Raw genomic sequence first — 15203 nt, forward strand, 5'->3', positions numbered from 1 at the left:
ACAGACACGGCTTGGACTTTATGAAGCCGGTGTATCTGCTTTATACATATATTTCAGAAACAGGAACACATGGGCTACTTGCACAGTGAACAAGTCTGTATGATCATGTTCACACACCACCAAGAAACCTGAAGACACAAAAGAGAATAGTAAAACCAAAAACACTCAGTTTGAAAAAATGTTGCAGTAATCCGCAAGTGCTAGTAAAAGATGTAAAAAACAGGGTACTGCAACATTTTTTCAAACTGAGTGTTTTTGGTTTTACTATTCTCTTTTGTGTCTTCAGGTTTCTTGGTGGTGTGTGAACATGATCATACAGACTTGTTCACTGTGCAAGTAGCCCATGTGTTCCTGTTTCCATAATTGTTCTCTTGTGTCTACAAGACTGGGGAGTTCCACCACTCCTCTTGGGCTATCTGCACAAAAGCTGTTCTACCCTGTATGCACACATGGATTTTTCCTCTCTGAACCCTGTTCACACAGGTTATTTACAGATGATCAGGTATTTAAATACATCAGATAGGGATTGCATACATTAGTTAGGACTGCTCTGATAAGGGTATACCGTGAAGATTGGTAGAGCAGCTTAGTATACATTTTTTGCAAAAAACGTATCAACCAAATACCCTGTTTTTTACATCTTTTACTAGCACTTGCGGATTACTGCAACATTTTTTCAAACTGAGTGTTTTTGGTTTTACTATTCTCTTTTGTGTCTTCATATATTTCAGAATGGCTGTATAATCCTGATATGAAAGTTGAGCATTTTACGAGTGCAGCTGATAAATTCAAGTGTATTCATTCTCCGGCCTCCCAGCCTGGCTGATGGGCATTCGGGCCTCCGGCCTCCCAGCCTGGCTGACGGGGCTCCGGCCTCCCATCCTGGCTGACGGGCACTCGTGCCTCCGGCCTCCCAGCCTGGCTGACGGGCACTCGGGCCTCCGGCCTCCCAGCCTGGCTGACGGGCACTCGAGCCTCCGGCCTCCCAGCCTGGCTGACGGGCACTCGAGCCTCCGGCCTCCCATCCTGGCTGAAGTCTGCAGCTTGTACTCAGCAGTGTGAGATCTGAGCAGCAGCAGGGAGGCGGTGCACTGAGGAGCTCTCAATCAGGCTAGGTCAGTAGAAAAAAAGTAGCATGAGAGCCGTTTAGAGTTCATATTTGTTATAACAGGACACAGCCTCCAAAAAACAGCATGTAGACCCCAAATATATGGAAATGTCATTAAGGTTGTATATTTGAACACAAACAACCTTTAAAAAGAGGCCAAAACAAATGTACCAAAATACCCTTCTTTATTCGCTGTACATGATTAATACAGGGAGGATTTACATGATGAATTCTACAATAAAGTCTCAAGACTTGTACCAGATATAATGAGGGGTCACAATGGACGAAATGGAGAAATGCTGCAGTCAGTAATGTAAGTGCATAATGTATGGAACAGCAGAGCTGCCGAGGATTGAGGAATCGCTGTGTGCTCTGGGAGAAGGCCGGCAGATATCGTGCATGTCTCCTATTCTCACTGATGGGCCAGCATGAGACTGGCCAGTACCTGTCTGACCGCCATTGGCGCAGCGCTTGTCTCCTCCTGATGTGGATATGAGAGGCGCTAAATATTACATTAGAGTTTATGCAAATCAGTTTGCAGGACCGAGTCCAGCAGCTGCGTCAGTAATCTGTGGCTGCTGGACGGGCGCCATAAGAGCCACCACCTCCTAACCCTCCTCTTCTGATTAGCGGCACGATGCTCCTACATAGTCACACACATACCGGGAGGTAGTAACCGGCTTTAGGGCCTCAGGTAACTGACACAGCCGATGGATCGAGTCTCACCAGCTCTAGTATATATCCATCGCTGCTGACTGCGTGATGTAATATAGCGAGACGTAATAATGGGCCTTAATGCCCTGTGGGAAACAATGTGGGTTTGTCCTTGTGTGTGTAGATCTGTCCTTTCATGCAGCGGCCGGCCTTGACTTTCTTGCCCGTCACTGATTGAGGAGATTTACGTCTCTTCTCCAGCTTGGGTCATCGTTGTTCACAAACCGACTTTCCATTAAAGGCCTCCGGCACAAATGGCCGAGGCCGGCTGTTGTCTATAGCACAATGACAGGAGACGGCCGGAGCCCCATCAGTCAGCGCCGCGCGGACCACTTAACTATCTCCTGACAGCCCCAGAAATGGTCAGCATCACAGCACCAGACAAAAGCACACAGTGCGCCCTGCCACTGATGGGAGCCGAGCGGTCACCAGCGGAGCTTGTCCTCTATTGTCAGACACTATTGTCGCCAAAATGCCAGGAATCAGTTTTGTGCACAAGATTGGACACTCATGGAGACTTTTAGACAGCTAGGAATTTGTCTGTAGCTCCTTTCTCCACTGTAGGACACTTAGGGTATGTTCACACGTTCCTGATTTCCATCCTTTTTTTTCAGGACTAAAAACCGCAGCTCTTTGCAGAAAACGCAGGTCTTTTTTTTGTTGCTTTTTTGTTGCTTTTTTGATGCGTTTTTTATGCGTTTTTTTAATGCAGTTTTCTATGCAGAGTCTGTGTGTTTTCTAGGAAGTTTTTTAGGGTTAAAATGGCTGAAAATACCCTAACCCTACCCCTAACCCTACCCCTAACCCTACCCCTAACCCTACCCCTAACCCTACCCCTAACCCTACCCCTAACCCTAACCCTACCCCTAACCCTACCCCTATTCTAACCTTAGTGGAAAAAAAAAAAATTCTTAATTTTTTTATTGTCCCTACCTATGGGGGTGACAAAGGGGGGGTGGGTGTCATTTACTATTTTTTTTTATTTTGATCACTGAGATAGGTTATATCTCAGTGATCAAAATGCACTTTGGAACGAATCTGCCGGCCGGCAGATTCGGCGGGCGCACTGCGCATGCGCCCGCCATTTTGCAAGATGGCGGCGCCCAGGGAGAAGACGGCCGGACGGACACCGGGAGGCCGGGTAAGTATAAGGGGGGGAGATGAGGGCACGGGGGGTGGCATCGGAGCGTGGGGGGGTGGGATTGGTGCACGGGGGGGCAGCCACACTGCAGCGGTTCTGCACCACAAACCGCAGTAAAACCCGCAGATATATTTTTCATCTGCGGGTTTTACTGCGGGTTTGACCTCACAATGGAGGTCAATGGGTGCAGAACCGCTGCAGTTTTGCAAAAAGAAGTGACATGGTACTTCTTTTTTACCGCGGCTATTCAGCGCGGCTTTTTTTCCCGATTCCCGCATCATGTGCACAGTGGTTCCTGTTTTCCATAGGGTACAGTGTACTGTACCCTGCATGCAAAACAGCTGCGGAGCCGCAGCGGCAAAATCGCGGCGGTTCCGCAGTAAAAAAGGCACTGTGTGAACATGGCCTTAGAGTATATACTGTATATATGATTTTTTTTCTTTTTTATAGATTATTATTTTCTATAATTTTTTATGTGTGTATATTTATTTATATATATATATATATATATATATATATATTGCAAAAATAATTTCTATGTCTGAGTCCTGATTGTAAATAATATACAGCGTTAAAATATAAACAGAAATATATATTATGCTAATCATTGAATTTTATGTCCACAAGATACTCAGTAGTGCTCCTAATTTGCTCAGTTGGGGTAATGCTCTGAACCAAATCGGTCTCCTTCTCCCTCTGGCAGCTAATATTATAGTCCTTTCTTACTTACCATACAGTTGGTGTTCCCCTGGCCTGGGCGCTGCCATTTCCTTGGCCTGGGCGCTGCCGTTTCCTTGGCCTGGGCGCTGCCGTTCAACTTCCCTTGGCCTTGGGCTCTTCCGTTCCCCTGTCCTTGGGCGCCGCCGGTCCCCTGGCCCTGGGCGCTGCCTTTTCAAATGTCCCTAGGAGGCCGTCCAGTTCAGGTCAGGAGAGCCGCGGCCCGACCGTACATTGGACTGAGAAATACTTTTGTGTGCAAACAACCTTACACTATTTATAAATGTGATCAACTGATTACCTGCTGACTCTGTCCCAGTCTGTACAGCAAAGCTGGAAAGTGCAGAATATAGTGATCTAGTTCTTGCATACTTTCCTCCCAGATAAATATGATGGCGCAGCCATATTCGGAGGTTTTGTGCCATGGCATCCATTTTTCAGATACTGTTTTTTCCTTTCTGGGTGTCGTCCATACTCCTTGCGTGTGGCGGTTTTCACTATGGGCATTTATACTGCTCCTCCCTAGGATGTGTAATTACTATAATAACCGCTCGCAGATTATAGACTTTTTCATCCAATGTCTTTGACTGACTTTGGTGTAAAAAGCTTTAAAAATCCCTTTTGATTGCGATTGAATAATGCTTCGGCTCAGTCTGGATTCCTAATACTGTAATATTGTTCTCGTGTTAATGCCGCACTCGGCGCCCTGTACTTACACGGGGGCAGCCAAATATATCCGGGGCGGCCATCGCCTCCTGTTACATTTTCATAGTTCACTTAACTGGCCTTTTGTTAATAATTCTAAATTAATTAGGCAGCAACAGTTAATTAAATGAACATTACCAGAAAAACGCAATTACATTTCTAATTTAATTTTTCTTAGCCGTTATTCCAAACCTGCTTTACAGTTCATATTCATTTTTTTTTTTCTTGCTAATTTTATTATTTTTTTTCTTTATTTTTTTTTCTGTATTTTTTTTTTTTAATTGCAATCACTTCAATCAATCGTGTTGGCTGAAATCATCGCGCCCTCGGGGGAATTCAGTGGAGAGGATTTTATGGAAAGGCGATAATAAATGCTTTCGCTCGGCGGGAAAGTCTGGTACACTCCGGCATTTACGGCTCCTCTGTGCAACTGTGATAGGAAAAGCATTAAATCTCTGTAAATCAGAATATTAGACGTCCTTAGAGGAATTCTGTGTATGGCCGACTAATAGTGGAGACATTCCTAACCATTCTGTAGGAAGCAATGATGGGTCTGTGTCATACAATATCTGTAGGCAACATGAAAAAAAACCTGCTAGTGTAGAATCCGTATGCAAATCAGGCTTGTAGTGCACGGGGGCGTGGACAAAGCAGTCTTGAGTGTGCTGACACACCCCCTGTGCACCATCAGCCTGATTTGCAATTAAAAGGGTTTTACTCTGTAAACTTAATTTACAAATTACAAACCGACAAATGCAGGATCACAAAATACAGCACTAAATTAGTGCGCCAAATGGCGGTACGGTCAACTCAAAGCAGTTGTCACGCGACCACAAACATTTTTTACAACTCGTCTGCGACTTGCTCTCCTGCGCACAAAGCCTTAAGGAGTTATTAAAGGGGTATTCCATTCTCCAAGATCTTATACCAGTATGTAGTAGGTGTAATAATAATAATTTCCTCGTGTGCAGACATTGCAGGACCTTAGGTATCCGTGGTTACGTCGACTGATATAGTGACAGCTGGTTGCTAGTGGTCGTAACCATGGATACCTAAGGTCCTGCAATTCTTACACATAGCGAATCAGGAGAACTATACTACATTTCTAATTGGAGGTATTTGCTACTATTTTTATTATTATTACACCTACTACACATTGGGATAAGATCTTAGAGATGGGAATACCCCTTTAAGTTCCATTAAAAGGTACATTTTGTAAAGTTTTTATAAAAACTAGCAACGTTGTAGTTCACTTCTTATTAAAAATCCTCAAGAAAGTAGTTTTTTTTTTTTTTTGCTGCTCGTTGCCTAGGATGTCAGCCACCTCCTGCAGTCTGCCAGAGGTGGCGGGACTCCTAGTTAAGGAGGATTGTGGTTTTGCTGGATCAGTGGTTCCGGCCACATTCGGTGCCCCCTCTGCTCTTAGTGCTACGGGGGTAATGCAGCATTGGGGAGAGCACAGTAAAGGCCAGCAGAGCGACCATGCCCCCGATCCAAACTATCAATCGAGATTGAATCCCCCCCCCCACTGAACTGATGGAAATGACCCCTTTAAGGTGGTCTCCCTCAGCCGCAGCTTGGGCGCCTCTTTCAGTGCCCCATTGACGTGATGACAGTGGGGTAAGCCCAAGAGGTGGCGGGCGCAGAAGTGAAGACCAGCTGTCATGGAGGACCAGCGGCCCCTCTACTGGGTGCCCCTTTAATCGGTCATGGAGAAAGCAATAGTTTGTATTTCCACATCTAATGAAGGAAACTGCAAATCTCTGCGCCAAAGTCGTCCTATGTCTTGATCCGCCATCATTAGAAGTATGGACATTTTTGTACTTTTAATTTTTTTTTTTTTTTTGGTGGCTGAAGCTGAAATGATTAATGAGGGTCTTTGCTTGGTTGGGACCACTAATGAGCGGCTTTCTCGACGTCGGAGTGACTGGTCAGTGATCCCTTAGCAGCAGGTTGGCGTGCACTTACTTAACGTCTACATGTGTGTCCGGTGGGGCCTATTGATGGGTGCAATTAATCTTGTTTAGCCAGGTTTTCTCTCCATAATTAAAATTGATTGTTTTGTTGTTAATGCGCAGATTTCCCAATATTCGATGGCCGTGAATTCCTTTGTTCTCTGATGCCAGCTCTCCGCCGAGAGGAGACGCCATTTATATTTACTTCAAACAGGCTTGGAAAAATACTGAACATGTAAAAGAATATAATGTAATCTGAATTAAAGACATAAATTAGGCAGAGAGCGGAGCAGAGAGCATTCATAATGCATGTCTGCAGCTCACATAAAGTGCCAGGCTGGAAGAAGAAGAAAGGGGCAAAACAAAATGATTTCTGAGCGGAAAGTTAAATACTTTCATCCTAAGGAGAAATCTCCACATCTTCGCTGTCTGTTTCATCTGCATCACTGCCGATCTTGGACTGATATTCGCGTATAGCATTTGTTGGAAAGCAGTAACGAGGTTTACTGGAGATTTTCAGGCATCCCCATGTGTTAAGTGGCTGCGGTCCATCACTTTGTGAGGTCCCTGGTGGCAACATATTGTCCCTGTGTGAGGTCCCAGGTGTCAGCTGTCTGTTGCTCTCTGAGATCCTGGAAAGAAAGTGATTATTGTCTTTCTGTGAGCCCTGACGTGGCAGTGAGCATCATTGCCCTCTGCAAGATCCCGGATTGCAGAAAGCGCCACTGTCCTCTGCGACATGCTCCCGGGCTGCAGCGAGGGCCGCTGTCCTCTGCGACATGCTCCCGGGCTGCAGCGAGAGCGGCTGTCCTCTGCGACATGCCCCCTGGCTGCACCGAAGGCCGCTATCGTCTGCGACATGCTCCCGTGCTGCACCGAGGGCCGCACCAAGGGCCGCTATCCTCTGCGACATGCTCCCAGGCTGCACCGAGGGCCGCTATTCTCTGCGACATGCTCCCGGGCTGCAGCGAGGGCCGCTGTCCTCTGCGACATGCTCCCGGGCTGCAGCGAGGGCCGCTGTCCTCTGCGACATGCTCCCGGGCTGCAGCGAGGGCTGCTGTCCTCTGCGACATGCTCCCGGGCTGCAGTGAGGGCCGCTGTCCTCTGCGACACGCTCCCGGGCTGCAGCGAGGGCTCCTGTCCTCTGCGACATGCTCCCGGGCTGCAGCGAGGGCCGCTGTCCTCTGTGACATGCTCCAAGGCTGCAGTGAGGGCCACTGTCCTCTGCGACATGCTCCCGGGCTGCAGCGAGGGTCGCTGTCCTCTTCGACATTCTCCCGGGCTGCAGCGAGAGCGGCTGTCCTCTGCGACATGCCCCCTGGCTGCACCGAAGGCCGCTATCGTCTGCGACATGCTCCCGTGCTGCACCGAGGGCCGCACCAAGGGCCGCTATCCTCTGCGACATGCTCCCAGGCTGCACCGAGGGCCGCTATTCTCTGCGACATGCTCCCGGGCTGCAGCGAGGGCTGCTGTCCTCTGCGACATGCTCCCGGGCTGCAGCGAGGGCTGCTGTCCTCTGCGACATGCTCCCGGGCTGCAGTGAGGGCCGCTGTCCTCTGCGACACGCTCCCGGGCTGCAGCGAGGGCCGCTGTCCTCTGCGACATGCTCCCGGGCTGCAGCGAGGGCTGCTGTCCTCTGCGACATGCTCCCGGGCTGCAGCGAGGGCCGCTGTCCTCTGTGACATGCTCCAAGGCTGCAGCGAGGGCCGCTGTCCTCTGCGACATGCTCCCGGGCTGCAGCGAGGGCCGCTGTCCTCTGCGACATGCTCCCGGGCTGCAGCGAGGGCCGCTGTCCTCTGCGACATGCTCCCGGGCTGCAGCGAGGGCCGCTGTCCTCTGCGACATGCTCCCAGGCTGCAGCGAGGGCGCTGTCCTCTGCGACATGCTCCCGGGCTGCAGCGAGGGCCGCTGTCCTCTGCGACATGCTCCCGGGCTGCAGCGAGGGCCGCTGTCCTCTGCGACATGCTCCCGGGCTGCAGCGAGGGCCGCTGTCCTCTGCGACATGCTCCCGGCTGCAGCGAGGGCCGCTGTCCTCTGCGACATGCTCCCGGGCTGCAGCGAGGGCCGCTGTCCTCTGCGACATGCTCCCGGGCTGCAGTGAGGGCCGCTGTCCTCTGCGACATGCTCCCGGGCTGCAGCGAGGGCCGCTGTCCTCTGCGACATGCTCCCGGGCTGCAGCGAGGGCCGCTGTCCTCTGCGACATGCTCCCGGGCTGCAGCGAGGGCCGCTATTCTCTGCGACGTGCTCCCGGGCTGCAGCGAGGGCCGCTGTCCTCTGCGACGTGCTCCCGGGCTGCAGCGAGGGCCGCTGTCCTCTGCGACGTGCTCCCGGGCTGCAGCGAGGGCCGCTGTCCTCTGCGACATGCTCCCGGGCTGCAGCGAGGGCCGCTTTTCTATGCAAGATCCCAAGGATTCATTTTACTCTGCCATACAAGAGTCACGTGATTCTTAGTGCAACATTTAAGACTCCTTGGTTTAGTGTCTACTGTTTCCGATGACGCTGGCTATCCTGTGTGCTTTGTGTTTTGTTTCTAATATGTCATTATTTCTTCTGGTTCCAGATCTCAGCGAGTGGTACTGTAAAAAATCCGTGCTGGCCCTTGTCGACGGAGAGCTATGGGATATGTACAAACCTCTAACTAAATCGTGCAATATACAGTTTCTTACCTTCAAAGATGAAGATCCAGAAGAAGTTAATAAGGTCAGTGTCCTTCATGGAATCCCCTGCTGGGCCTTTGCGGGGTTGCCTAGGACTAAAAAAAAAAACAAAAAAATTGCTGCTTTCTTCCAGAAACAACGCACCACCTGTCTGTATAGAATTGTTTTAATTCTGTGCAGACCCTTTGTAGGAGGATATCAAATGCTTCTCACTTCTGCATTGGGTAGGGCAGATTGACATGGTGTCCGTCAGGCTCCGGTCCGGTCTTGTGTGTGGTCAGCAGGTACCAATACCTGGTGTAAAAACAACAGTATGACTGTGCTTGATTGGCAGCAAACTCGCCCGACCTTAACACCATAGAGAATCTATGGAGTATTGTCAAGAGGAAGGAGAGACTCCAGACCCAGCAATGCAGGCGAGCTGAAGGCCGCTATCAAAGCAACCTGGGCTTCCATAACACCTCAGCAGTGCCACATGCTGATTGCCTCCATGCCACACCCCGACCAAGTATTGATTGCATTTACTGAGCATACATTTCAGTAGGCTAACATTTCAGATTTTAAAACCATTTTTCCAGCTGGTGTTATAAAGTATTCTATTTTACTGAGGTTTAATTTTGGATTTTCATTGGCTGTAAGCCATAATCATCAACATTAACAGGAATAAACACGTGAAATAGATCACTCTGTCTGTAATGACTCTATATAATATATGAGCTTCGCTTTTTGTATTGAAGAACTGAAATAAATTTACTTTTTGATATTCTAATTTTTGTGAGATGTAAATGTTTGATTTGTGGCATCTGTCTGCTGAATTTCCCCCCACACTGATCCCAAGAACTGAAGACCCATCACTATCAGCTTGGTGTGGTTCTGACCTCCAGCAGTTCTACTGATCAGTTGTTATAGACTCAGGAGGCAGCTATTCACAAGAGGCCCCACTAACCAAACTACACCATGAAGACCAAAGATCTCAAGTCAGGGACAAAGTTGTTGAGAAGGTACAACTCAGGGTTGGGTTATTAAAGAAAACAAACAAACAAACAAAAAAATCTCCACAGTGAAACATGGTGGTGGCAGCATCATGCTGTGGGGATTTTTTTCGGCAGCAGAGACACTGAAAATGGTCCAAGTTGAGGGGAAGATGGATGGTGCGAAAAACAGATGTATTGTTGATCAAAACCTGTTTGTCCGTCAGTGATTTGAAACTGGGTCAGAGCTTCACCTTCCAACAAGACAATGACCCAAAGCTACTGCTAAAGGAACACTGGAGTGGTGTAAGGGGAAACGTGTAAATGTTTTGGCGTTCCCTAGTCAAGGTCCAGACATTAATCCAATTGAGAATCTGTGGTCCGATTTGAAGATTGCTGTCCACCAGAGGAAACCATCTAACTTGAAGGAGCTGGAGCAGTTCTACCTTGAGGAATGGGCAAAAATCCCAGTTTCCAGATAGAAACGTATCCAAAGAGACTTGTGGCTTTAATTCACGCAAGAAGAGGCTCCACAAAGTACCGACTTTATGGGGGTGAATAGTTATGCACACTGAAGTTTTCAGTCCTATTTTTCAGAAAAAAAGAAAAGCAAATGTCCACAGTTGTAGGCATGTTCTTTTACATAAACCAATGCATACCCTGAAAAAAAAAAAATTATAAATAAAAAAAAAAAAAAAAAGTGAAATTCCAGGTTGTGAGGTAGCAAAACACCAAAAAATGCCAGTGGGGTGAATACTTTTGGAAGCCTCTGTCTTGGGTTCATCAGTATCTTGTGACCGAATGGTCCCCCAGGGATCATACTTGGATGCTTATTGATTAGTAGGATGGTGCCGGTGCTTCCTGCTCCTTACTCGGATTGACCCCCTGATGAAGGCTGATGCCGAAACGCGCGTCGGGGTCGGGCGCATCCAGGAGACGGTCTTTACATCACCCACAGGTAATGTTGTTCGTGGCCATAATCATAGTATGATACATCAGCAGCAACTATCACGCGCATTCTAGTCTTTGAATATTCATTAGCGGTTGCTATCCTATATAACTTTCGCTTGACTGATTCATTCCGTACGTATACCTTGCCTTGAGTTTTGTCTTAAATCTTTACTCGGATTGTGTATTCTGCTCCCTTTCTGATTATTGGGCTGAACGCTTCTGGGATAATCCCTTCTTGTCTATGTGCAGCTTAGCAGTGACGTGCTGCGGAGCCTTAAACCATCGCTCTCCGGCTCATTTATCAACCCCTAATCTAGAAACACAAAGGCTCCCAGCAGCATCAATAGGGCTGACTGGTATCTGATCCATGCGAGACACACGACCTTTTCACTCCTCGCTATGATCAATGCAACAGGAAAATTGACAACGATCAGTTTTCTGAGCAAATCTCCCGTCCCAAACGAGTCTCCCTTTGTGTCGAGTACTCAATAGGCGCTGACACGGCCCTTTGTATAGTCACACGCGGGATTTCATGTGTGGTTATTGGGAATGGATATAGTTCTGTTTACAAATAGGAACAAATCTCTGACATTAACGATCGCCCATATTTAACGAAAATCCGTGCCTCCTCCGGAATAAACGAGTGCGTCTCCAGCTAGCAGGGGGGAAGACACGACTTGCAGATATTATAAGCCAGTTACACTGAACCATTACATGTCCCTGAAATGAAAAATAAGACAATTGTACATACATGTGTAAAAAAAAACCAAACAAACAAAAAAGACACCGTTTTGCGTCAACAGCTTCATTTCGTACCTACAGTTAGTTAAAAAAGTGTTTGCCCCCTTCCTGATTTCCTATTCTTTTGTATGTTTGTCACAAGATGCAGTTTTTAAATGAAAGGTTTTTTTTTTCATCGGGAAAAAGAAATCCAAACCTACAGGGCCCTGTGTGAAAAAGTGATTGCTCCACCTTTAAACGTAAATTAACTGTGGTTTATCACATCTTTGGGAAGCTGAGTACAACTTCCCTAGCAACACCCAGGCCTGATTACTGTCACACCTGTTCTCAATCAAGAAATCACTTAAACAGGACCTGCCTGACAAAGTGAAGTAGACCAAAAAATCCTCAAAAGATAGACCTCATTCCATGAGCCAAACAAATTCTGGAACAAATGAGAAACCATTGAGATCTATCAGTCTGGAAAAGGTTCTGAAGCCATTTCTTAAGCTTTGGGTGCTACAGCAAACCACAGTGAGAGCCATTACCACAAATGGTAAAAACATGAAACATTGGTGAACCTTCCAAGGAGTGGCCAGCCAAGCAAAATTACCCCAAGAGCGTAGCGACAACTCATTCACGAGGTCACATTAGACCCCACAACATCATCCAAAGAACTGGAGCTTTAGTCCTTGGCAATCGGATACCACTAGTGACGTTAAGCAGAAGACAGAAGCTGGATTGAATTGAAAACAGATATATTAGTAAAATCTTTAAAAAAAATGGAAGAGTTCTAGGGAATCCGTCAGCAGTTTTTTGCTATGAAATCTGAGATCAGCATAATGTAAAGGCAGAGACCCCAGTTACAGCGATTTGTCCCTTTCTGGGCTGCTTGGAGTACTTTTTGATAGAATCCCTGTTTTCTCTGCTGTACATGTAGCAGTGCTGTAACTGCTGAGCTTTGTATAACTCCGCCCACACCAATGATTGGCAGCTTCTTGTGTACAATGTCAGCAAGTTGCCAATCAGTGGTGGAGGTGGGGTTACACAGAGTAGCTGGACTGCCTTGCAGTTGACACTTAGTCCGACAATGATCATCTCCTGCAGATAAAACACTAATTGTATTGGAACTATAGGAACCTGCTGAGCGAGTGAGACATCACTGGAATCAGGCTCTCTGCCCTTAGATTATGCTGCTCTCAGATGAAATGGCAAAAACCTAGTAACTGATTCCCTTTTTATTACATAAAATGCAACGCAAATGAACAAAAGAGAAATCTAAATCAAATCTATATTCAATGTGACCAGAAATGCCTGAAAGTCTCTTTTTTTATTCATTATTCACTTTGCAGTCCGTATGTTCAGTCATCATTTTTGGCCTCCACCATAACACCTCTGTGTGTACATGCCCTTAGTTATCCACACGACTTCATACCTAAAGGATTTGCAGATTTAGTGTGAACCATGGACATTGATTGTTTTTTCTTTTTTTATATTTGCGTTGAAAAAAGATCAAGTTCTTAGATTTTCCACTCTGCAGCTCTTTTCTTCTGGCACTGTTGGGAGTTGAATGTGTTTTGAAGTTACGATGATCCGGAATAGGCCGTTATCACATAATGCGGCCCCCACTATGCGGCTCTGTTTTACAGTGTGGTGGTCTCCTTTTCGCAGATGCATTAATAGTGGTGTTCTGGGTTTCAGGCTTACTGGCGTTCCTGTGCGGCCATACTGGGACACGTGTTGGAGCAAGCTTTCAAAGATGACTACACCGTGGACCTCGTCAGGGCTCCAGAAATACCAGGTCAGGTTCAGCCTTTCTTTGTATAAATGAACTAAAGTGAGAATTGTTTTCTATAAGGACTTCATAGCGTAAGCCTCGGCCCTCTGCCAAATCCATGCCATTGACTTCCAGTGAGGAACGTTGGCTTCCATCAGGGTCTTCATTACTTTGCCAGGAAGAGTCAATTCTGTACGCAGGGTTGTTCTTCTTAAAGATGACGGAATTTACAACTTCCCCTTAAATAGTTGTATTGGATAAAAGATGCTGTTTTTAAAGGGGAATTACTGTAGATCAGCCGATAATGCTTAATCCCATTTTTGTTGTCACATTATTTTTTTTTTTTTGTATCAATTTTTGACTTTGCAGGTTTTTGATTGCTGTCCTTCAATAGACTTGTCACATTCTTACCTGTCGCCAGGTTTATCCCATATAAAGTACGGCCACCGCCATTAGGGCCTCTCTTACAGCACTCTGGAATGCTGTAAAAAAACAAACAAACAAAAAAATGTCCCCAATCCAATCTGCAGATCCCAAAAAAAAGACTTTATTGCACTCACTGATGGGGCAATCCAGTCTGATGGGCGTATCTGGTGTAGGTCCGCGCCTCCTCTCATGATCATCATGCTCCTGCGCAGCCGCAGTTCTCTCTGATGTGCTGAGGGCAGAGCAAAGTACTGTAATCCGCGTGCGCTGGAAAAGGCTAAGAGCTCCTATTACCCAGAAGTAAAGCCGGCTTATACACACTACTGTGCCTTTTTTCTACCAGGAACCATTCGGCTATTTATACCATCAATCGGGGGCCATACAAAATTATTAACTCTAAATATGTATTTTGCTATATGTGGTCAAACTTTTAATTTAACTCCTCCCTAATGTGATGGCTAGAACTGCTTCTCTGTGAGGCTGTGATGTCGGGTGGTATTGATGATGCTACTCACTCTTTGCTTTTCCATATCTGTGTTGGTCTGGAGTTCAATTGACTCTTTGCAATCAATTTTGAAAAGAAAATTCAGCAATAAATTGTTCTGTTTTATATTACACTACTTGTCTCCTCACAGTGGGAAATGTATCACTGCTCATATAACATAGAACTCAAGAATTGGGAGGTCTGCAGTATATACATCACATAGGAAACACTGAGCTGAAGCATATGCATCACATAGACGTTGGGGCTGTAGCATACACATCACCCAGGAGATGCAGAGCTGAAGCATACACATCACACAGGAGACTCTGGGTCTGGAGCGTGCACCTCACACAGGAGACACTGGGGCTGGAGCATGCACCTCGCACAGGAGACCCTGGGGCTGGAGCATGCACCTCGCACAGGAGACCCTGGGGCTGGAGCGTGCACCTCACACAGGAGACCCTGGGGCTGGAGGGTGCACCTCACACAGGAGACGCTGGGGCTGGAGCATGCACCTCGCACAGGAGACACGGGCTGGAGCGTGCACCTCACACAGGAGACCCTGGGGCTGGAGCGTGCACCTCACACAGGAGACCCTGGAGCTGGAGCATACACCTCACACAGGAGACGCCGGGGCTGGAGCGTGCACCTCACACAGGAGACGCTGGGGCTGGAGCATACACCTCACACAGGAGACGCCGGGGCTGGAGCATACACCTCACACAGGAGACGCCGGGGCTGGAGCATACACCTCACACAGGAGACGCTGGAGCATACACCTCACACAGGAGACGCTGGAGCATACACCTCACACAGGAGACGCTGGAGCATACACCTCACACAGGAGACGCCGGGGCTGGAGCATACACCTCACACA

The 15203-nt window shown here is 47.4% G+C and overlaps 1 protein-coding gene across 2 annotated transcripts in view; it reads left to right on the plus strand.

Annotated features, from left to right (window-relative positions):
* The window catches only part of MRPL39 (mitochondrial ribosomal protein L39), a 121694-nt gene that overhangs the window by 17651 nt on the left and 88840 nt on the right, over positions 1 to 15203 (plus strand). For both annotated transcript variants that reach the window (XR_011319761.1, XM_069760879.1), the window contains exons 3-4: positions 8901 to 9040; positions 13341 to 13440. Coding sequence is in view for 1 of the 2 variants with exons in the window: in XM_069760879.1 (XP_069616980.1) it covers positions 8901 to 9040; positions 13341 to 13440 (240 nt within the window). In the remaining variant the exon portion in view is untranslated. The remainder of the gene's footprint in view (positions 1 to 8900; positions 9041 to 13340; positions 13441 to 15203) is intronic.

The sequence above is a fragment of the Ranitomeya imitator genome, chromosome 3 (genome assembly GCF_032444005.1).
Source record: "Ranitomeya imitator isolate aRanImi1 chromosome 3, aRanImi1.pri, whole genome shotgun sequence".
Classification (NCBI taxonomy): Eukaryota; Metazoa; Chordata; class Amphibia; order Anura; family Dendrobatidae; genus Ranitomeya; species Ranitomeya imitator.